This window comes from Armigeres subalbatus, chromosome 3, assembly GCF_024139115.2.
Source record: "Armigeres subalbatus isolate Guangzhou_Male chromosome 3, GZ_Asu_2, whole genome shotgun sequence".
NCBI lineage: Eukaryota > Metazoa > Arthropoda > Insecta > Diptera > Culicidae > Armigeres > Armigeres subalbatus.
The window spans coordinates 249,697,616-249,722,532 of NC_085141.1; the positions used below are offsets into that span (position 1 = coordinate 249,697,616).

General features: G+C 41.1%; 1 protein-coding gene and 1 non-coding gene across 2 annotated transcripts; both read right to left on the reverse strand.

The window, feature by feature from the left end:
* Nucleotides 1-3,536: 3,536 nt before the first annotated feature.
* Nucleotides 3,537-3,608, reverse strand: Trnad-guc (transfer RNA aspartic acid (anticodon GUC)). The gene has a single exon. It is a non-coding gene; the product is annotated as a tRNA-Asp (tRNA).
* Nucleotides 3,609-4,219: 611 nt separating this feature from the next.
* LOC134222395 (uncharacterized) lies at nt 4,220-9,479 on the reverse strand. The gene is made up of 2 exons (XM_062701547.1): nt 7,923-9,479; nt 4,220-7,804 (listed from the first exon to the last, which is right to left on the reverse strand). Exons 1-2 carry the CDS (start codon nt 9,477-9,479, stop codon nt 4,220-4,222), a joined length of 5,142 nt encoding a protein of 1,713 aa, XP_062557531.1.
* Nucleotides 9,480-24,917: the final 15,438 nt, after the last annotated feature.

The window sequence follows — 24,917 nt, forward strand, 5'->3', positions numbered from 1 at the left end:
GGTATGGTTTGATGGAAACGCAATAAAAATAAAATTCAAAGGCGCAGCCCAATAGGGTTACACGCTAAGGTGACGAATGGCAACGCAACTGTATGTAATGGATTTGCTACGTTTCAAATGACAAGTATTGCAGCACCGCATTCTACATTGATTTAAGTAGGGGAAGGTGGTCGGTTGTGGGCAGCAGGGACTATGTCCAAGGGCTTGTCGATCCCTCCCCAGGCCATCTGCGAGTTGTGGGGCTTCCTTAGGATGTGGTGGGGTTTGGCAGTGGGCCCTGTTATATTCCTATAAAAAGCTGCATGTATCCGCAAAAAGGCCCCATCAAAGCGACCGTGTGCCGCTCAAAGCGCACAAGCCCAAGTCCTGGTGTTAGGTGGGACGCTAAACAGCCCTGACACGACGGCCCTCCGACGAGACAGGAGGCCCAATAAGCCGCCTGGAAAACCAATAATTACGAATAATATAAGAGATAATGCGACTCGATATAATCGGCAAAGACCTAGGCGACGAATAAAGGATCACGATTGGAAGCTTGGAACATGGAACTGCAAGTCGCTAGGTTTTGCAGGTTGCGTTAGGATGATCTACGATGAATTACATCCCCGTAACTTCGATGTCGTGGCGTTGCAGGAGATTTGCTGGACAGGACAGCAGTGTCGGAAAAATTCATCAAAATGAACCTCTTCAACACTGAATTCGTGAAGTTTTGCATTCAGTGTAAGTTTTTTCACACGATGTTGATTAACGGGAAAAAGAATTTCAATAGATTCTGCGTGTGTATTCATTATCAAATGAATTTTGTGTTTTGATTCATTTCGAGAATGAGCTTACTATCAACTTCAAAAATATCAGTGTCAGCACTGAATATCTTTCGGTATAGCAGATACTGACTTTGAACTTCTGTTATCTCAATTATATTACCTATTCATTACGAAGCTTAAATTTACTAAATGCGAAAGTTGCAAACCTTTCAGTATGTACGATCAAAAGTTTCATGACGGGAAACAAAACTCAGTTTTTTTTAATACTGTATTCTATATAATACTGATTTCAATTATGCACACCATTTGCAACTTGCCTCTAGTTGAATTAACCCACCAAATCAAGGCAAGCTGTAATGTGTACGTGGGCTGAAAGAATTAGCTGCTCTTGCAATTCCATTGACAGATATTTAGTAATTCCTTGACTGTTATGTATCATTACCCTCGTCAGTACCACCTTCTTGCTACTGTTGCATTTTTCGAGACGCATTTTTAGCTGTGCAGCCTAACGTATCATTGCCAACAGTGTAACCTCTCAGTTACAATCCTATCGTATAGCATCGATCAACAATTAAAAAAAATGTACATAAAAAAAAATATATATATAATTTATGGTCCTAGAATTAAATAAATAGATTAAGATAGTAATGTTATATATTTAAAAGTTTTGTTATCCCATCCTAGTTCCTTTCCTTCGGTGTCAGATGCCCTTTACAACCCTATTATAAATTTAAATTTGAATTATCCCTTACCCCCTGACACCAAGCAACCGCTGACAACAAACGAACGTTTGTAACAACGACCGTAACCCGCTACCATGCTACCATGTCGGTAGCAATATGCATTATGCCATGGCGGTTTTGTAAACTGCGGTCCAGCGGATATAAAAACCACCTGAAACCAGGTTCAGGATCTTATTCGGTAACAGAAAAGCTAAAGTTTCAAACCACAGTTCGCGTTTTTTAAAAGTAAATTAATTACCACTTTGCAGTGACAGAAAATCAGCATCTTGCCGTAGCGATAAGCCAGTCGGAGTGCTGAGGTGTAGAAGATTCCGTGCGCGATTCTACCATCCTGGTATCTGCAGTGAACCGAGTGCCTGCCAACTGTGCCACGTAGGCGTACATCGACCGGAGCGTAGGTGGTGAACGCAGCGAGTGAAGCTTACCGAAGCAATAGAGAGACGCCATACCATCTCGGCGACCAAACCATTCATCCACCGAACGTCGGGACGAGGGGCCTGTTCATCGAGCGAGCGACGTCAACTTCGACCGTATTGTGGGTGGTGGCGAGTCCTAGGCTGGTGATCGACGACTCCCGTCATTATCGTCGCATCACACGTGGCGAGAGCGTGACAACGGCCGTCTTGGAGGTGAGACCCCTGTAAGGTCCGGCGGGATTACCCCCGCTTGCAGGACGCTCAATATCCGATGAGTTGTCACCCCGCTAACGAGCTTAGGGACGTCACCGTGTTTTCTTCTCCCCACCCCGCTTCAACACCCCGATGAATGCCAGCAGAAATTGCAGCAACTGGAGTCTGCTCACTGCACTACATACGCCGTGGATGACCGCTACCCGAGTAAAAAGGTGTGTTATATCTTCTCCCCATTCCCATTCCTAGAATTGTTTAAATTAGAATAAAATTGCATTTCACTATTTATTATTTATTATTTTCTTAGACCATATTATCCCTATTCCACCATCTTTTGAATTGAATTAGTGTTTGATCGGTGCATAAACGTGGGAAGTTCGTTCCGTTATTCAATAACTCCCGGATTGACCCTGAGCTTAGATTAAATTAAATATTAACTTTCAACAGTTACGGGAAAAATCTGTACAACTGAGACATCATAAGATTCTAAAAATCGTATAGCACCTAGCTCTTCAGAATGATTTCTTCTTGTCTTTCTTTGATTTCAACCATACACTGAAATCATTTTTTTACGCTGGGAATACGCACCGAGTTGATCAAAACCGTTAATCTCTACATCAGGATAAATAAACAACGTAAATTCCAAAAGAGGCATTTTAAAAGACTACAACAAAGATAGTGTTTTCGCCGTTTTCACATATCCCCGACCTTTTTGAAAAACCAGGCAAAACAAACTTTGAATAAAACAGCGTGAGTTCTAAAATCCACGTTAAATAGTCGCGTAAATGACCCGCGTAGAAAAATCGCGTGAAAAACGACCCAAATGTACCTGTAATGAAAAATATGGTGGTTGCTTTTAACCGAGATGTTTGTTATTAGGTTTAGGATAGCTAACGGTTTGAAATCTACGTATTCTATCACAACGAGTGTTTATGTCTTTTTTTTCTGTAAGTTAAAGTACTTACGGGGCCATGTGTCTTGGCTTAAACCTACTACGATCTAAAAACTTTCATCACTCCTGTTTGCGCTCGCACCAACGAACGGCGTCATCGAGCTGCAGCGCGCGCAGATAGGAAACAATATTGCTTTGTAGCCATTCATCACATCATCGCTGCTTCGATAGACAGCTACGCGCGCAAATGCTGCATCCATGGTTTGCGCGCCCGAATTTAATTGTTAATTGTCTGTGCTGTTTTAATTGTTCTATTGCCTATAAAAGACAAATCTTGCCCGTACTTTTTACATATAGTGTTTATCGTTCCCCACCGAGTAGGCACGCTGCCTCTCGGTGGCAATAAATTAGATTCAAATTTCAAAGTAAAAAAGTGTCGTTTATTCGTCGTCGTCGATCCAACCATCTCCACACAACGTAGGGCCCAATCTCTGGCCGCAACATGTGGCTCCCCGACGGGGAATTGAACCCCGGTCTCCCGCGTGACAGGCGGGGATACTGACCACTATACTATCGAGGATGTCACGGTCGCCACAATATGTTGGGGCAGGTTCGCGATTTCCGGTGAAATTTGAACGGTTGACAAATTGGGCACTGGCTGTAATGTAGCTCCTACGCTCAGCGGGGGTGGTGATATTAGCTAATGCACTACTTCACAAAGTTTCCACTATACGCCACTAGGAGAGTTCTTCTTCACGAATCAAACTAGTATCGTCGCTTTACACATAGTTCATTTTTATTACTTAAACTAGAGTAGAAGTATAACTTTTGGGACACTTTCTTTTAGGATAGTTCAATTCGGAATAATTTATTTGCTGAATTTTAGGTCTAAAGAAATCTCCTTCGCTACTACTACCGTTCCATTTAAATTGAATTTCATTAGTGTATAACACTACTACTGCCGCATAGCCTATATTTGAGGTACTAGATTAAGGGTGGGTTCGGCGCGAAACTATAAACGTTTTAGACGAGAGAAGTGAGATCAATCATCGCCGCCACCTGAAATTCCTAATTTCAACACTGGCTACTCTGCTGCATGAGCTGTACCTACTTCATTGTTTACAAAAGTTCATCAGAAACGCATGCAGAAAATGATTTACTTGTACATTTTTACAAAATTATTAGCAAATTTTAACAGTTTTCATTAATTTCAGGTACATAATCTTCATAAGGTAGAAGGCAAACCTTGGTAACAGGTCGCTTGATGGTCCCTTTGCTGGTGTTAAGTGTTACAACGCGGATTAGTCCATCTCTGCCTGGATGTGCTTCGGTTATTCTGGCTAGCGGCCATCTTGCAGGTGATAGAGACTCGTCGACCAAAATCACCATTCGTCCTGGTTGAAAAGAAGTATTTGGTGTTCGCCTTCCTTTTTTCTGCATCTCATGCAGATAATCCGTTCGCCAAAGATGCCAAAACTTCTGGACTCGCTCCTGAAGTTTCTGGTAGTGATCCAGTCGGTTGAGTGGTATCTCGGTAACGTCAGCTTCAGGTAGAGCCAACATAGCGGAGCCGATGAGAAAATGTGCTGGAGTGAGGATTGCCAAATCGTCTGGGATCTCCGTCATCGGTGTGAGAGGCCTCGAATTCATACAGGCCTCAATCTGCGACAGGATAGTAGTCATGTCTTCGAAGGATAATGCGGTGTTGCCAAGTTGTCTGTGCAGGTGCTTCTTCGCCGTTTTCACTGCCGCCTCCCATAGGCCGCCAAAGTGGGGGGCCTTCGGAGGAATCATGTGCCATTGGATTCCGTCGGTCGCGCAGATGGTGGAAATTTCTCCTGATGCTTTTTCCCGTTGCAATAATTGATATAGTTCCCGCAATTCATTTCGTGCTCCCTCAAAATTCTTGCCGTTGTCAGAGTATATGTGGGTTGGTCGACCACGGCGAGAAATAAACCTTCGAAGAGCTGCTATGAAAGCAGCGGTGGAGAGGCTACTAACCAGTTCGATATGCACAGCTTTCGTCGTAAAGCACACAAAAATGCTTATATATGCCTTGATACTCGATGCCCGTTTATGTGGTGGTTTCAGGTACACTGGACCAGCGTAATCGACGCCGGTGACGGTGAATGGTCTGCTTGGTGTAATTCTTCGCTGCGGTAGTTGCCCTGTTTGTTGTGCTGCTGGTGTTGGAGATGCTCGCGTGCATCGAAAACAATTGCGCATGATGCTGTTCAATAACCTTCTCCCCTGAATCGGCCAGTATTCTTGCCGCATTGCAGCTAATGTTACACGGCCGCCACCATGCAACAGTTTGTTATGGTAGAAGACAGCAACAGAACGTGTGAAAGGATGGGAACTGGGAAGTAGGATTGGATGCTTCGTGTGATAGGGCTGCTCTGAGAGATTTAGTCTTCCCCCGACTCGAATGATTCCGTCTGAATCGAGAAATGGACTCAATAGGCGCAAATTTGATCGTTTCGATACTGGCTTCCCTCTACCCAATTCCCTAATTTCTTCACTGAACGAATCGATTTGGGCCAGCTTTACTAGCTTCATATGAGACAGCGACAATTCCTCCACGTTGAAGGAACCGTATCCTTCTAGTCGATCTGATGATTCTCGTTGACGGCAGACATTGATGAACCGTAGGCAGTAGGCCGTTACACGAAGCAGTCGTTGGTAGGATTTGGTTCGCAAGAAAATTTCATTCACGGTTGGTCGATTTTGAATGGCCGCCACCATGATGCGTCGCTCCAAAACTTCATCGGAATGGTTGCTCACATTGGTTGTTGTTGGCCAGCTTTCCCTATGCAGACTAAGCCAAGATGGACCGTGGTGCCAAAGATCACTGCTCAGAAATTCATCCACTTTCATTCCCCTCGTTATCAGGTCAGCTGGATTATGGATTCCTGCGACGTGGTTCCACTGCGATCCGTGGGTGGTGATTTGAATTTCGGATACTCGGTTGGCAATGAAGGTTTTCCAAACATGCGGAGGAGAACGTAACCACTCGAGGGTAACTGATGAATCGGACCAAAAATAGGATGCAGATATGGCCATATCGAGGGCTTCGAGGATTTTTGCGTGTAATCTGGCGGCGAGCACGGCAGCTGATAATTCCAACCTTGGTATCGATAGACGTTTGAGGGGAGCGACTCTAGATTTTGCAGCTATCAGATGAACACGGATCTGGCCTTTGGAGGAAATTGACCTGGCAAAGGTGCAAGCGCCGTATGCTTGCTCAGACGCATCAGCGAACGTGTGAAGCTCGTAGGTAGAGTTTGGAAGAAAAACGCATCGGTCAACTGCGTAGGAGGATAGCTTTGTCAAATCGGAACAGTAGGATATCCACTTCTCGTTGACAGGATCAGGAACTTCGTCATCCCATCCACATGGTTGCAGCCACAGCTCTTGCAGGAGTATTTTCGCGCGAATGACAACTGGAGCAGTGATTCCAAGAGGGTCGAAATGTTTGGATACACCAGATAGAATCGTCCTTTTTGTTGAAGCACTAGTAGGATCGATGGAAGCAATTTCAAAGCTTAATTTATCTGGTTTGGGCTCCCATCTCACGCCTAGAGTTTTGACTGCCTTTTCTGTTTCGAGATTCAGAAATGCTTTCGTTTCAATTTGTGACGGATCTAGACCTTCAAGTACCCGTGAATCGTTGGATGCCCATTTGCGGAGCTGAAACCCGCCTTTCGCGAGCAGCTGATTCAATTCAGTTCTGGTATGGATTGCTTCGCCGATGGATTGGGCACCTCCTATAAAGTCGTCGACATAAAAGTTTTTCACCAGGGCTGGTCCTCCGAGCGGAAAGTTGTCTCCTTCATCTTTACACAATTGGCTTAGGGTGCGAGTAGCAAGAAAAGACGAAGACGCCAAACCGTACGTTACGGTTAACAATTCGCACGTTTCGATGGGGCCATCGGGTTGAAAACGCCAAAATATTCTTTGCAGAGGGGTGTCTCTTGGGTCGACCAGTACCTGACGGTACATTTTCTCGATGTCAGCGACGAGTGCAATAGGGTACTTGCGAAAACGAAGAATTAAGGTGAGCAATTCGTCTTGCACTACTGGACCAACTTGTAGGGTGTCGATCAGGGAAAATCCGGTAGTGTAGTGTACCGATCCATTAAATACCACACGGACTTTTGTGGTGATGCTTGACTCCTTCACGACGGGATGGTGCGGAATGTAGGAGACCTGTGGCGGCTCGGGTTCATTCGCAGAAATGATTCGAAGGTGGCCTAACGATAGATACTCGGCGAGAAAATTTTGGTATTCCTGCTTCAAGTTCGGATCGCGCTCCAAGCGTTTCTCCAGGGAATGATATTGGCGCATGGCAACAGCTTTCGTATCACCCAGCATGTGATCGAAATCGGGATGGCGTGGAAGACGCACCATATATCTTCCTTCAGAATTTCGGGTAACATTCTCTACGAAATGTGTCTCGCATTGCTGTTCTTCGACGGAATAGTTTGGTTTGTTATTGATCTCTTCCATTTTCCAGAAGCGCTCAATTGCATCATGGAGGGGATCTGATACGGACACGTGACAGGCAACGGGTTCAACGACGGGTGAAATTAGGTTTCTACCAACGACAATCCATCCAAAAACACTTTCGACAAGCAAATGCTGCTGATCTTGCTCAATTCTCGTACCAGGGTTGACGAAGGAATAGAAATGTTCCGCACCTAGTAGCAAGTCAATTGCTCCAGATTTATTGAAGCTGGGATCGGCCAAGAATAAATCTTGTGGTATACGCCAATTCTGGGCCGAGAATGTGACGGCGGGGAGGTCAATAGTGACTCTTGGGAGAACCAAAAATCCAAATCCATTGCAAAATCGTTTTTCTGGATTTTATGACCGAGTGCACGCTGTGTCTTACATTGGAAGCTGATTCTCCCACACCATGAACAGGAATATTCACTGCTCGTCGTTTTAGCTTCAGTAGCTGACACAATCTCTCGCTCATTATGTTGGATTGAGAGCCGCTATCTAGCAGGGCGCGTGCAGGGTGAGTGGATCCATTTGAATCGACGACTAGCAGCACGACGGTGGAAAGTAGCACATTTGAGTTTGATAACGGTGATGGGTTGCTACTTTGAGAAGAGGAATTGGCGCATGTGTAGGTAGTCGTTGTGAATGGAGTATTGTTTTGACTCGATGACGGTCTGGCTTGATGAGTAGTTTGATTGGCGGGGCGTTGTGCAGGTGGTTGAAAGGATGATTCATTGAAGCTGTTGACATTGTGCAGCATGGTATGATGTCTTCTTTGGCAGTGTCGACAGGAGTATTTGGACTGACAGTTTCGAGCAAAGTGATCGTGGCGGAAACAATTCGCGCAAAGGCGATTAGTATCGATCAGTTTCATACGGTCTGCAACGTTCATTCTTTCAAATCGAGGGCATTTGACGAGAAAATGATACTGGCTACAGGCATAGCATTTAGGCTGTTGTTCTTCAGCGACAGTGTGGGAGGCAACTCTTGGGAAAAACGGTCTGCGATTGGAGGGGAAATGGCTTACTGGCATTGGCGAATTGTGCGACTGGTGGTTGACGGACATCGACTCAAGAACTCGAATTCTACGTTGTAGAAAATCGACGAGGCGAGCGTAATTCGGTTCATCGACGGTGGTAGCGAAATTTTCCCATGCCTTGAGGGTCCCATCGTCAAGGCGAATGCAAAGCAAGTGTTCGAGCATCGTGCTCCATTGGTCGACGGGCTCTCCAAGTTGACGAAGAATTTTGGTATGGCGTTGGAATTCATCAACCAGACTATGCAATGCTTCTGCAGATTCTCTCATCATGCGGGGGCAATCTAGTAGTGCTTGCAAATGACGTTTTTTGAGCAAGTAGTCGTTTGCGTAGCGCGAAGTCAATGCTTGCCAAGCAACGATATAGTTGGCAGTGCTAATTGCAATTGATTCAATTAACTGGGCGGCTTCTCCCTTCAAAGCGGCACGGAGATAATGAAACTTTTGAACTTCGGGAACATCAACATTGGAGTGAATGAGGGCGACAAAGGTATCATGGAAAGCCAGCCATTGATTATAATCGCCATCGAACTCTGGCAACGAAATGGTGGGGAGCTTGATGCCAGCTAGTGCATTTGCAGCAGGGTTAGGGATTGCGCTTGGATTTTGGGTATTATTGGCGGGTAATAGGGATCGTAGAGCAGCCTTTACTTTGAAGAAAATGGATTCGAACTTGGCACGGGTTTGGTTGTTCTGTTCCCTACCTTCATCGGTGGTTTCACACTCCTCTAACTGCGTCTGTACTTCCTCCAGTCCCATCCACATGCTATCTAGGTTCTCGATTCGAAGTGGCAGTTGGGCTTGGTCTCGATTGGCTTGGTATTTCGATGCGAACTGTTCAGCTCTTCCTAGCGAGGTCATGAGGGCCGTCCGACGGTTGATTAACTGCTGCTTGCGTTCCTCGTCCATGGCGCGAGATCCGGCGTGGGTTACGGCGTAACAAAATGGCGGTTCTAGACAAAAGAACACAGAAAAGACCCGGTAGAGCCGGACAAACGGAGTAGGGAGGTTGGAATACTACTAACCTTTTCAAGGCTAGGATAATGCCTTGTATTTTATATAATGCACCTCCGGTAACGGGAACGTACGTATTGCTGGCCAACTCAGCAAGACGGATTACTGGATCTTTCGGGTAGGTTTCTCGACAATCGGTAGCACTCTCAATGGCGGGAAACGGACAATAGCACTTCTCTTCGGCAACGGAAATCCTCGATGGATGGACGGAGTCACTTGGAATGAAAATCAGAAACAAATCTCAAAGTACCCGCGGATAATCCTGCGCGCAATGGAATCACACGTACCGTGTGCCTGATTAGAACAGGCCTTGTATTTTTCAAAATCAGGAACAACGGGAACAATTTTGCACTCTGCAATCTTCTTGGGAGGAATGGCGGTTTGTTGCCCGAAAACGATGGCGGAAATTCAATAGCGACGTCTTCTCACTATGGCGCTTGGCTTGATTTGGATCACGAACACGATGGCGGAATGGAAACCTTATCCTGGTCACGGCACCAATATGTTGGGGCAGGTTCGCGATTTCCGGTGAAATTTGAACGGCTGACAAATTGGGCACTGGCTGTAATGTAGCTCCTACGCTCAGCGGGGGTGGTGATATTAGCTAATGCACTACTTCACAAAGTTTCCACTATACGCCACTAGGAGAGTTCTTCTTCACGAATCAAACTAGTATCGTCGCTTTACACATAGTTCATATTTATTACTTAAACTAGAGTAGAAGTATAACTTTTGGGACACTTTCTTTTAGGATAGTTCAATTCGGAATAATTTATTTGCTGAATTTTAGGTCTAAAGAAATCTCCTTCGCTACTACTACCGTTCCATTTAAATTGAATTTCATTAGTGTATAACACTACTACTGCCGCATAGCCTATATTTGAGGTACTAGATTAAGGGTGGGTTCGGCGCGAAACTATAAACGTTTTAGACGAGAGAAGTGAGATCAATCAACTCCGTTTAAATTTATAATACAGTTTTTCGGTTATACATGGATTACATTGGGGTTGCATTTTAATTATAAATTTAGGCTCGATGCGCATCGCAATCCCAAGTGCAGTTGACAGAGATTCAGCATCATTCGGAATCCCTCTCACTCTACCCACGCCAACGGCAGGTTATGAAATAAAATTAGCTTTAGAATGGATTCTATGACCATCCTGCTATCTATGGGATGTTATGCACAAAAGCGTCTGAATGAAGTGAATTTATATCTACTGATGGTTGGTAACTTGAACCTGAGATACTTGAACTGCAGAATGAGTTTGACAGGTAGGTTTGTTTATATGCAGTGGATGAACCAAGGCATGAATTTTCACGAAAATAATAATCAGCTACACTGAAAGTAGCGAGAGTCAGTATTTTTTACGGTAGGTTAATATTCTGAGACACTGCAGGACAGAAAGTGTGAAAAGCGGGCATCGAACGGCTACCTTCTACCAAAGCTGTGGCACCACCGGTGTCAGGCCATTAGACGGAAGGCCGTTAGGCCGAAGGCTATTTGGCCGAAGGTCATTAGGCCGAATAGTCATCAGGCCGAATGGCCATTAAGCCGAATTAGCAAAAAGAAGCAAAAAGTGAAAAATGAGAAGTTCTTTCTTCACCTTACCCCTTCTTCCTTCTCCCTTATATCTGTCTTCTTCCTTCTTTCTTCTTTCATCTTCCTTCTTCCTGCATCTTCACTCCTGCTCCCTTCTTCCTGCTTCCTTCTTCCTTCTTCTTTCTTCCTTCTTCCTTCTTCCTTTTTCCTTCTTCCTTCTTCCTTCTTCCTTCTTCCTTCTTCCTTCATCCTTCTTCCTTCTTCTTTCTTCCTTCCTACTTCTTAAGTTCCTTCTTCCTTTTTCCTTCTTTCTTCTACCTTCTACCTTCTTCCTTCTTCCTTCATCCTTCTTACTTCTTTACTTCCTTCTTCTTTCTTCCCTCTTCCTTCTTCTTTCTTGCTTTTTCCTTCTTCTTATTTCTTCCTTCTTCCTTCTTATTTCTTCCTTCTTTTTTCTTCTTTCTTCCTTCTTCCTTTTTTTCTTCTTTCTTCTTTCTTCTTCCTTCTTTCCTCTTTCTTCTTCCTTCTTCTTTCTTCCTTCTTTTTTCTTTCTTCCTTCTTCTTCCTTCTTCCTTTTACTTCTTCCTTCTACTTTCTTTCTTCTTCGTTTCCTTCTTCTTTCTTCTTGCTTCCTTCTTTCTCCCGTCTTTCTTCATTCTATTTCTTTCTTTCTTATTCCTTCTTCCTATCTTCTTCCTTCTCCCTTATTCCTTCTTGCTTCTTCTTTCTTTCTTCTTCCTTCTTCCTTCTTCTTTCTTTCTTCTTCCTTCTTTCTTCTTACTTCTTTCTCCTTTTTCCTTTTTTCTTCTTCCTTTTTTCTTCTTCCGTTCTACTTCATCCTCACATCGCACTACTCATTTTTCACTCCCCAGTTCACATTCGGCCTAATGACCGTTCGGCCTAATGACCGTTTGGCCTAATGACCCAGCATCGGAACCACCAACGAGCAGGGAACCGACTTCATATTGCTGGGTAAGATGCGCCATCGTGTGATTGGGTGGCAACCAATCAACGCAAGGATGTGCAAGCTGAGGATTGAAGGCCGTTTCTTCAACTATAGCATCATCAACGTGCACTGCCCACACGAAGGGAGACCCGACGACGAGAAAGACGCGTTCAACGCACAGCTAGAGCAGACATACGATGGATGCCCACTGCGGGACGTTAAAATCGTCATCGGTGACATGAACGCACAGGTAGGAAGGGAGGAAATGTATAGACCGGTCATCGGACCGGATAGTCTGCACACCGTATCGAATGACAACGGCCAACGATGCATAAACTTCGCAGCCTCCCGCGGAATGGTAGTCCGAAGCACCTTCTTTCCCCGCAAAAATATCACCAAGGCCACATGGAGATCACCTAACCAAGAAACGGAAAACCAAATCGACCACGTTCTAATCGACGGTAAATTCTTCTCCGACATCACGAACGTCCGCACTTACCGCAGTGCGAATATTGAATCCGACCACTACCTCGTGTCAGTATGCCTGCGCTCAAAAGTCTCGACGGTGTACAACACGCGTCGATGTCGAACATTGGGCAGCTACAAGTCGGTAGACTAGTCTAAGGATACGCGCAGAAGCTGGAAGTGGGACTCCCAAAGAAAGCGCAGCTATTCGCAGCGTCGTTTGAAGATAGCTGGGGAGATATTCGATCCGCCATTGGTAGCATTGCAACCGCTACACTTGGCACGGTTCCCCGGATCAGAGAAACGACTGATATAACGGCGAATGTGAGCAGTTAGCGCAGTTAGCGGAAAAAGCGCCAGCAGAGACGTGAAGAGACGGAGCAACTGTACCGCGCTGATAACGCACGAAAGTTCTATGAGAAGTTGAACCGTTCACGTTAGGGCCACACCCCGATATGTGTAAGGACATGAACGGGAACCTTCTTACAAACGAGCGTGAGGTGATCCAAAGGTGGCGGCAGCACTACGAAGAGCACCTGAATGGCGATATGGCAGACAACCAAGGAGCAAGCGCGCAGGACATGCGACTTCCGGCTCCGAATCTCCAGGAAATCCAGGAGGAGATCGGTCGGCTAAAAAACATTAAAACCCCTGGAGTTGACCAACTACTAGGAGTTTTGTTTAAACACGGTTTAAATCAAGGTTTGGGAGGATGAGGTTCTGCTGGAAGGATGGAAGTGGATGGAAGGTGTTGTTTGTCCCATCTACAAAAAGAGCGATAAGCTGGATTGTAGCAACTACCGCGCAATCACATTGCTGAATGCCGGCTACAAGGTACTCTCCCAAATTTTATGTCGTCGACTAGCACCAATTGCAAGGCAGTTCGTTGGACAGTGCCAGGCGGGTTTTATGGGCGAACGCTCCACCACGGACCAGGTGTTTGCCATTCGCCAAGTACTGCAGCAATGCCGCGAATATAACGAAAACAGCTTTGAGAAAATGGAGGAAGCCTACATCAGACTGAAGAGTAAAGCCAGCGGATCGGACTAGTTATCAACACGTTGAAGGCGAAGTACATGATAGGAAGAGGTTCAAGAGAAGACAATGTGAGCCACCCACCACGAGTTTGCATCGAATGTTTTTAGCTTTTACAATTAACATTTAGTTTACCTTTATTTTTAATTTCACCACAGAGAACAGACATGGAGGCTCGAACAAAATTTCTTGCAAAACATGTGTAAACAAACACACCGAACCTCAACGCCATCGACGTCGACATTGCAACTCATAATCTCATTTTGACAACACGATGGCGCTGGTATGCTCTTGCGTGCATAACGCCACTAGCGCACAGTGGCATTTTTTGATGACGCTAGCGCTGATTATGTACGGGATAACGGCGACATTCCAAAGTTATTCAAAATGAGCAGTAAAAAGTTATCACAACATGGCGAGTGCAGCTTCAACGTCTGTTCTCTGTGATTTCACTACTAACAACTAGTTTTATTTTTAACAATCGTAATACTTTTAAGGACCAATAATCTAAAAGATTTAGAAAAGAAAATTACTAAGAAAGTTCACTTATTTTTCAACTTTCACTACCTCGAATTATAACACGCGCCGCGCACTTCTAACTTCTTCGAAGTCTTGAGCCAGAAAGAAGGAATTAGTTTGGTTGAGATAGCAACTATAAATCTCTGTTTACATCATTATTCTGACAATCCCTCTATCATCCATATCGAGAATCATATTACATTTTATGAACTGAGATTTCTGTATCCGGTTCACCTTAAAATGCTTCGAAAATGAATTCCCGTGACCTCATACATAGATGGCAGCACCTAACCCATTGGACCAGTGGCGTATAAAGGAGATCACACAAATACCCGCATTTGGTGGAGCCAATGCTTAAATATCTGAAACCATCGGTTACAGTGGTGACGAAATCGATGTGGTAGAAGAATTTGTGTACTTGGGTTCACTGGTGACTACCGAAAATGATACCAGCAGAGAAATTCGGAGACGCATAGTGGCTGGAAATCGTACGAACTTTGGATTCCGCAAGGCGCTCCGATCGAATAAAGTTCGCCGCCGTACCAAACAGACAATCTACAAAACGCTCATTAGACCGGTAGTCCTCTACGGACACGAGACCTGGACGATGTTCGTGGAGGACCAACGCACACTGGGAGTTTTCGAAAGGAAAGTGCTGCGTCTGTATGGGTCTGTTCACAAATTATGTAACGCGTATGGGGGGAGGGGTAGGTCCACCTTGCGTTATACTTTGTTACACTAAAAGATGGGGGAGGGGTGGGTACTACCAAATGTTACGCATAACGCGAATGAAAGTTTATTTATTAAGATTTTTGAACGACTGAAGCAATTGCTGACATGTGTTGATCAAGACGATGAATAAAAATCCATCTAACATCTTCATTATCTTTATATGGGTCATTCCATACCAAGTGACCGAACCACTTGAAATCGACTTACACCGATTTTTATCAAATTTTGTGGATTTTTTTATCTACCAATTATATGTAAAAATCCAAATTTATTTGATGATTGAACAACCCCTCGACAAATGCGAGCACCCCCCGTTTTTGACGATTTGTAAAAACCATATTTTTGAACGACTCATATCTCGGACAGTTTTAAAGCTACAAATAACTTCTTTTTATGCATTTTGAAGAGAATTCTTCAAACTTTTTGAGAAAAATATCGATTTTCAGTAGAAGTGTTGCCATCTGTATTGTTTTTGCGTTTTAAATATAAAATTGTATTTTTCTGCCAATGAGTATATTTTTATTTGAAAAATAACACCAGCATCGTGTTCTCCAGAGAATTTTGCATAAGAAACACTCGAAACCCCAAGGTATTATGAGCCGTTCTCGAGTTATAGAGTTTTGAATGATATATGATTCATATGGAACTTATCAATCACATAAGATTTTGTTATGCATACCTAAGCTTTACCCTTTTTGCTAGAGTGTTTTTATGGAGTTGCCAAGAATTCAAAGATATTGTTTTCTTAAAAGAAATTGTAAAACATGTAACTATGAAAAGAAAATAATGTACTTGGCAACGTATTCACTATGAAAGAAATAGCTTTTCTGTATTGTTGTAAAGCGTACTATTAAACTATTACTCACATAGGTACTATAGTATTTCACTAGTTATGGAAAGATTTTTTTTAAATTTTATAAATCATTAATGAATTTCAAAAGCTTACGGCTCATATGCTGTTAAGCATTACGGAGCCGAAATCTTTTTTATACAATTTTATTCTTACAAAATAACGTTAGATTAAGTGAACCGAAAGATTATCTAAAACCCTGATTAATTTACCTTGCGGGAATGGTGCGTTTTGTCGTGCATTTTGAAAATGGTATTTTGACCATATGTTTCAAGCCCATAGTTCGAACCAATCAAATTCAAATAGGAAACAATGGGACAGGATTTCCCGTAAAATGCAACATGTTGTGAGCAAATCGGTTAAGGGCAAGTGCCTAAAAAGTGGGTGAAGTTTTTCTTCGCACACACACAGACATCACCTTAATTTGTCGAGCTGAGTCGATTGGTATACAACACTATGGGTCCCCGGGCCTTCTATGAAAAGTTTGTTTTCGGAGCGAACATATAGCCTTTCAGTACGCTTAGTGTACGAGAAAGGGAAAAATAAAGTAGCTCATAAGGAAGAAGACTTTCACTATGTTATTGTGGAAAAATAGTGTATGAAAAAGGCAAATCATTATGTAAAGAAGATTACATAATGATTACAGATAAGATTACGTACAGAAGGAGAGGGTAAGTGATTTGTGACTATTTGTGACAAGTGGGTGGTAAGAGGGTTGAAAATGGCAAAGCACGTTGGATGCTATTTTCAAACGAATTTTGTAATTATACACAAGGCAGAAGAAAAGCTTAATGTCAATACTAGTCGACCAGAGGAGAATTATCCACGAAAAGTTTTTATCTTACTACCACGGCAATTAAACCCACACTTCACAGCACGCAAATGAGATTTGACGACAGCCATGAGATCTCAGTCACTCACCAAGGAATCGAAAATTGTCAACTGTGTATGTATATTATCAAAATATGAAAATAGTAGACCAAAAACAAACATCATAAAAATGGTCTTCTTTGAGATCATGATTTTATTTTCTGTATTTTGAAATTAAATGGATAATATTTGCTATTATTTTTTTGTATTTAATGCATTTTTAACTCCTAGAAAATTCAGATTTTCTTAAACCATGTGCATATTGCGTTAAAGGTTGACCCTAAGGATGCCGAAAACTTTGTAGATGAAGGATCCTTGCTGGAACGACGACCAAAATTGTTTATTCTGCCAGCACTGCCAAACTACGTGTACCAATCATTCAACTCAGCGTTATTTAAAAATTTTAATCTTTTAGGGATGAGGAACAAATTATAGTAAATCGGATTAATTTTTAAAGGAAAATTCCGGAAAGAGAAATGATTTTGCCGTCTAACGACCACAGTTCGCCAGATAGTGCTGGCACTGGCTGATTTCAATAATCAATCTTCGAAGCGTTGTAATATTTCCAGCAATGCTTATTCTTCAGCAAACTGTTTCGGCATCTTTCAGACTATATGGTAATGTATTAAGTGGGATGATTGAATTAACGATAAAATAAAGTATCTGGGAGCAAAAATGCAAAAAAAAATCCATACTAATCTTCATATAAATTCCAATCGCGATGCGGAAAGTGGGGGAGCAACCAAACGAGCTGTGTATGTGTGTATGTGTCAATGCGAATGTGTGTGTATGTTCGGAAATTAGTAAAAATATTCAACGTTCATAATGAAAAAAGGACTTTTCCTTTTTAAAATCCTGTATCTCAAGATCGGAACATAATACCTCGGGGTTTCGAGCGTTTCCAATGGTAAAACGATCAAAGAAAACGTTGCTGCGGTCATTTTTTAAATCAAAATATACTCATTGGGTGAAAAATGCATTTTTAGTACAAAAACTTAAAAATTGTTCATTTGGCAACACTGCACATCAACAAAATATTTTTTAATAAATTCTTTGAAAAATCTTCTTTCGAATGGTTACCTTAGATTGATTATAGACCTCACAGTTCCAGAGATATTAACAAATCAAAATGATTGGTTTCATACATTTGTCCGAAAAAGAGGATGGTCATATCAATCGTGGGGAGGTTCAATCACTACGAAATTTGGGATTTTGGGGTATAACCCATACATAAACAATTGGTCAAAATTTCATTTAATTCTAAGAAAGTCGATTGCACGTTTGCATTTTTTCTCGGTCACTTCATATGGAATGACCCATATGCATAATTGCCTCATATTAGTCTTTGTACATTTTATTTTTTTTTTATCTCAAGGTGGTCTTTTTTTTATAAATTTTTCGAAAAATTTTAAAGACACGTGACTCGTACATATAGGGTATATGTTCCTATATCAATAACAATAAGACAATGCGCATATGAAATGCATTGATTTCTCACCCAATAATTAAGAAACATGAGAATAATTATTCTCGGCTCACGTAATTTTCAATTGAACACAATTTGGTAACTTCAAAAATGAAATTATTATCACATTAAAGAAATATTTAGCTGAAAAACATCATTACCGTTATGTACCTATTCCAATAACATTCAAAAACAGTTAATCCTATGCTTGTACCTATATCAATAATACTGTTTCCAACACAAAATACGCACACTATTACTTGTGTGTATACGTAACGGTATGGTTGCAGTGTTGCCGAATTCTACAATGTTTTGTATTTGAGTTGAAATATAATTACAAAATTGCAGTTTTTGTTGTAGCTTTTCAACTTATCAGTTTAATTTAATGTTTGTCTTAGATTATCTTTTCGATATACCTTATTTTACAAACATGTCTTAAGAACAAACTTTTGATTTACAAACAAATTTTTAGACCTGCCATGTTGTATGCTGTGCCAATATGGACTAGTTGCTGCAATACCAGAAAGAAGGCACTTCAGAGGATTCAAAATAAAATTCTGAAAATGATTCTGAAGTTGCCTCCGTGGTATAGTACCAATGAACTTCATAGAATTTCTAACATTGAGACATTGCAACAAATGTCCAACAAAATAATTTCCAATTTTAGACAAAAATCGTTGCAATCTTCTATTGCAACAATTAACTCCTTGTACCCTTAGTATAAAATAGGTTAAGATTAGTTTAAGTTGAAAATATTGTAATTCCTACATGGTTCAATTCAACCAGAGGAAAAATTCTAACTGCCAGAGGCAATTGAAATGTATTAATAATAACTAAAAATATAACATAGCAAATAAGGATGATATTGTTAAGAAAACACGGAACACCTAGTCTAAGAGATGAATGCATGTATTAGATAATTAACAAATAAAATTAGTTAAAAAAATAAAAAAAAAATTAAAAAAAAAACTATTGGTGCAAGGGAGTCAATTTTGTTAAGGAAAATCATTGCTTTCAATAGTTTTTCAAGAGAAATCTTCAGATAAGTTGCTTTTAACAGGGTATTTAAAGCACGACGCATCAACTGAAACCATTGTAAAGTGTATAAATATGATAAATCTCATTAAAACTCCTCTACCTCCACTATTGGTGCTACCTCCACTAAGGATACGGTTACCCTATCAAACTATAGGAAATCGCGTTGGTTTTTCAAATATAATTATATTAATAGTGAAAATGTGATGTGCTTTATATGTTGTAAAGTGAATTTTGAAAGGATACATTTGTGTTAGCTTGAAATTGAGTGGAAAACAGCGGCGTGAAAACAGCTGAATCTGCTAGTAGCAATCGAGCAGTGCATCAAACCAACAGTTCAGAGGTAGGAAATGAAAATAAAAGTGCTTTATAATTTTATCTTTCAATAATTTGATTCTTGTGCATTAAAACATTACTCAAACAAAATCTTGAATAATATTCCAAACATTCAAGAATGTGTTCCATCCGTTATTGTGTACATACAATGGGTGAAATTGTAATTAAATTGATTTTTTATTTGGTTTATCGACGGTTGGGATTAATATACGGGCTGTTATTAATATGGGAACAGTTACCCTAGCAACACTGATTTGCGAAAAAAAAACCAAACGAATATTGTATTTCTCAGCAGAACTGTCCGACTAAACTATTTAATGAGTGCCAATTCTATTTCCGAATAAAAAAAAATTGGCATGATTTTAATCAAACGATTATTCTTATCAATTTTTTTAGGAACATTGGCCTAAAAAGCCTACACACTCAGTTCAGCTCGGCATTGTTTGATTCTTTTGCCGAGATCCGCACAGCCGAGCGCTCGGCTCGTGACTTTCTGCTGATATCTCAGCTGAAAAAGTAATTTGTTTACTGCGGCTCTCGAAGAAGCCGCCGTAATCATACGCCCATTCAACCGATATTTCAGCAAACGAACTTAAACCGAGAATCGCACAGCCGATATCGGTGAAAAAATTTAAGTGAGACCGGTTGAATTCAACAATGGAAAATTCTGGACTCCACAAACGTTTTTCACCAGAACTAATACCAACATAATTATATCTATGCTAATACCCTCATCAGATAAAAGAAATCTCGAATATTTTGTCGTCGGATTTTCCCTATGTGTTCTTCAAATACTTTTTACAAAATACAAAATATACAATTTTTTTGCAAAGTTGCTCTATTTTGCATGATTCGTGATGTTACTTTTGTTACAAGGGGGAGGGAGGGGGTAAAAAACTCCGATTTTTGCGTTATGTAATTTGTGAACAAACCCTATGGTGGGGTGCAGATGGCGGACGGTACGTGGAGAAGGCGAATGAACCATGAGTTGCATCCATAGTTCACACCGCGAAAATCGGAAGACTGTGATGGGCCCGGTACGTAGCCAGAATGTCGGACAGTAATGCGGTGAAAATGGTTCTCGACAACGATCCGACGGGAACAAGAAGGTGAGGTGCACAGCGGGCAAGGTGGATCGATCAGATGGAGGACGACCGAGCTGAATGGATAGGACTTTTATGTATTGCACAGGTCACTCCGGCCTTAGTCTGGTAATAATTAAAAAAAGTCTTCCGTTTTACAGCGTTTCAAAACAGTTCCAACTAGAAGAAAGAAATGCGACCACTGATACCCTACGGCCACTGCAGGCTAAGAAGACATCTAAAATAGCAGAAAAGAATGAAAAACTAGTCAAACTGGTACGTTCATATGTATGTTCCAGGTGATAGGTATATTTTTTCTTTTAATAAGAATAGAAAACTAACATATTGATATATAATCTGGAGGTATATAGAATCTGGAATTCGGGCGAGTGTCATTTGGGCGTTTGTGATAGAATCAATATACAGTATTTCAATAATAACAAAATGTTTCAGACAATTCTTCATGTAACGAGTGTTCGGGATTTGAGTTAAAACGGCAGTTTTTCGTGCAACTAATTTCTCAAAATTTCTAAAAAGGAGGACATTTCAGCGCATTGTGGCCTACCAGCGACAGCTTTGCATCGTTTTCATTGTATGAAAAGATAAAGCTAAATGACTAATATCAAACATTTTAGTGATAATAATTGTAAAAAAAAACTCAAAATAAAGACATGTTCAACAATCAACATGTTGCACCAGACAGCAGGATGAGTAGGAGTACACCCGATTATTTTTTTATACGAGGGATGCGTTCCGTGTAAAAAAAAGTTTTCAGTTCGAAATTTGAAAAACCGTGTAAAAAAAGTTTTATGATTTCTCGACGATTCAAGCAAAATGGAGCAACTTTGCAAAAAAGGAGAATGGGCAGTTTTGGGCCATCGATGTACACAGATGAGAAGATCTCGGAAAAACAAGAAAAAGTGTCTATGGGGTCAAAGTTGTACATGCTGCGAGTAAAATGTGGTTATTTGAGGCTTTTGTGTGGTTTTTCCAGCTCCCTCACATGAACCTAGATGGCTTTAAACGGTACAGTCTTGGTTAGCTGTTTCTAGTAGAGTTATGAGGGAATTCCATGGAAAAGGTTAGACTACAGAATGGAGAAATGTACTTGTTGCAAAGGGCATCGCCACTTTCTGAATAGGAGGGGGTTGTAAATATAATTCAAGCCTGTGTTCAAGCTGTTTAGCGAATAGTTTCAACTTGCAATGATGTCACACTCGTTATAACCATAGAGACTGTGTTATAACTCTGTGCATCTTCTGTCTAGACGATTTCAATTCTTTTTCAACCAATTAGATTTAGAGCAAACTGGTTTTTTAAGCAGGCATACAAGAAATGTGTCCAGCCCATCGTATATATCCAACTAAAGGGGTGTCATACAGATACCATTTTCGAGAGATCAGGACTACTACTACTACTACTACTACAGGTATACCTCGATTATATGGACTTTTTCGATGCAAAAAAGTCCATATAATCGAATTTTCCATATAATCGAAGCAAATTTTTTTTTCTCGAAATTTGGGTTACACGATGAAATAAGTCTTAAAAGTTACAAGAAAATACCCATATATTGCCTTGGGCTAATTGGCTAATTTGGTTTGGGCTAATTTAATGATGACTCAGTAGATGATGATTTTTTTTTATAAGAACGTAACCTTTTTCCATCTACTAGTTTCTAACATTACGTTAGTAATGAAGACTTCGCCAAGCTTAATATGAGCACACTAATATTCTTGTTCACGAGTTCTAACTACAGTGCCTTCCTGATTCAGGAACAAGGCAAACACTGAGTGGTCGAGAAAGCTGTATGTTCGCTTCAAAAACAAGTTTTATATGAAAGGACTGACACTTGTCCTCTTTTTATTTGATCGCAGCAAATTGAAACCGATGGAAAATTTTGTCCTATTGCCTCCTATTGAAAATTGGCCGGATTGGACTATGGGCTCAAAAGATATGGCCAAAATCCATTTGTTTATGCAAAAACCACGTGGAACAGTCTCTCTTTTCTGACACTTATCTTTAACAGATCTCCTTGCAACAAGTTGCGGTTGATTGATATTCTTAAAAGTAATTTAAATGAATGTAAATAAGGGGTTCTATCCAAGTATCAGTGTCATTTTTGCAAGAACCAATTGACATGCACGTGAGCACGCACGCTGTTGTATTTTGTACAAGACTAACGAAATACTCTGAAAACCATTAGGCGGTTATTTATGTAATTATGTTGTATTAAATAAACAAATAAATAAATAAATATACTCGTGAAAAACACATCGCTCACATTACACAGCATGAACGAGTTTGCATGAGCGTTTCAGTATCACGCTTTGCTGAATGGTTAAGCAGCAATTGATTTAAGAACTGCTAACTCACACTAACTGGTGGCAACATTTATTTAGACATTTAGACTGCTCGAAGATTTTTCAGTTCTTTGCATTCAAATCATTATCAAGTTCGTCCAGAAGAAATAATGCCAAATTTGAAAACCATTTGAATCTTTATGTATCACATATTGAAATAAACTCTTCCAGTATCGTGGATAAAAAATTACTTAAAAAATCAGTCTCAGTGGGTCCGATTTGCTGGATGTTAAATCATCAGCCCTTCTAAACTTAATTCCATTCACCGAAAGCAGAAAAAGGTTGGAAGCAAAGATCTACCAGCTAAATATGGCAATCTCATCTCATCACTTGCTTCGCATACTGTCAGACTGACAACTAACTTCACGTTTCCGTATGACAGAGATCACCAAAAAAATATGCATTATTTTTCACCACCTATTTGTAGAGACGTGGCTGTAACTGTTGCGGATTAAAGATTTGTATATTTATTATAATATACAATGAAATTTGCAACGTGGAAATGGTAAATCAATAGAGTCAACTGAACATATGACTCAGAGTGCACTTTCATATATAACATCGAAAACATGCCTTACGGGCCTTTATTTGCCCCAATGTACCTTAATAAATATAGAATCAATGTAAAATATGACTTGCAATATTCAACATCTTTTTAAAACCCCAAAAAACGAAAAAAAAATTGGGCGAAAAAAAATGTCCATATAATCGAGGTAAAAAGTCCATATAATCGAAGTCCATATAATCGAGGGTCCATATAATCGAGGGTCCATATAATCGAGGGTCCATATAATCGAGGGTCCATATAATCGAGGGTCCATATAATCGAGGGTCCATATAATCGAGGGTCCATATAATCGAGGGTCCATATAATCGAGGTATGCCTACTACTACTACTACTACTACTACTACTACTACTACTACTACTACTACTACTACTACTACTACTACTACTACTACTACTACTACTACTACTACTTACTACTACTACTTACTACTACTACTTACTACTACTACTACTACTACTACTACTACTACTACTACTACTACTACTACTACTACTACTACTACTACTACTACTACTACTACTACTACTACTACTACTACTACTACTACTACTACTACTACTACTACTACTACTACTACTACTACTACTACTACTACTACTACTACTACTACTACTACTACTACTACTACTACTACTACTACTACTACTACTACTACTACTACTACTACTACTACCGGCAGATCGAGGAACGCTATAGACTGAAACGGAGACAGTTTTCAGAAAAAAAAAAACACCGCCAGGAAGAAGTGGAATCCGAAGAGATGGAACAGCTTTGCCGTTCTCAGGAAACCCGCAAGTTCTATCAGAAACTCAACGCATCCCGCAAAGGCTTCGTGCCGCGAGCCAAGATGTGTAAGGATAAGAATGGGAGCATCTTGACGAACGAACTTGTGGTTATCGAAGGCAGCACTTCGAGGAACACTTACATGACGCTGAGAGCACAGGCAATGATAGTCAAGGCAGCGGAGGAGATGACTGCGTCAATTCAGCGGATGGTGGAAGCCAACCAGCTTCCACATCATGTCACATCCAACAGCTAATAACTAATAAAACTGGTAAGGATGGTATCAGAGCTGAGCTCATCAAGATTGGAAACAACTGACCACATGCTTGCACAAACTGATGATCAGAATCTAGAAAACTGAATCGCTACCAGAGAAGTGGAAAGAAGGGGTCATACGCCCCATCTATAAGACAGGCGACAAGCTGGAGTGTGAGAATATTCGAGCGATCACCACTTTTAATGCCACCTACAAAATAATATTCCAGATGATCTTCCGTCGTCTGTCACCAATAGTGAATGAGCTCATGGGAAGATAACAAGCCAGCTTCGTTGAAGGTCGCTCGACAACTGGCCAGAAATTATTCAAAAATGCCGTGAATACCAGGTCCCAACCCACCATCTGTGTCGTTCTCAAGGCGACATATGACAGTATAGACCTCGTAGGGCTATGGAAATTATAGACGAGAACAGCTTTCCTGGGAAGCATACCATACTGATCAAATCAACGGTGAATGGTGTGCAGA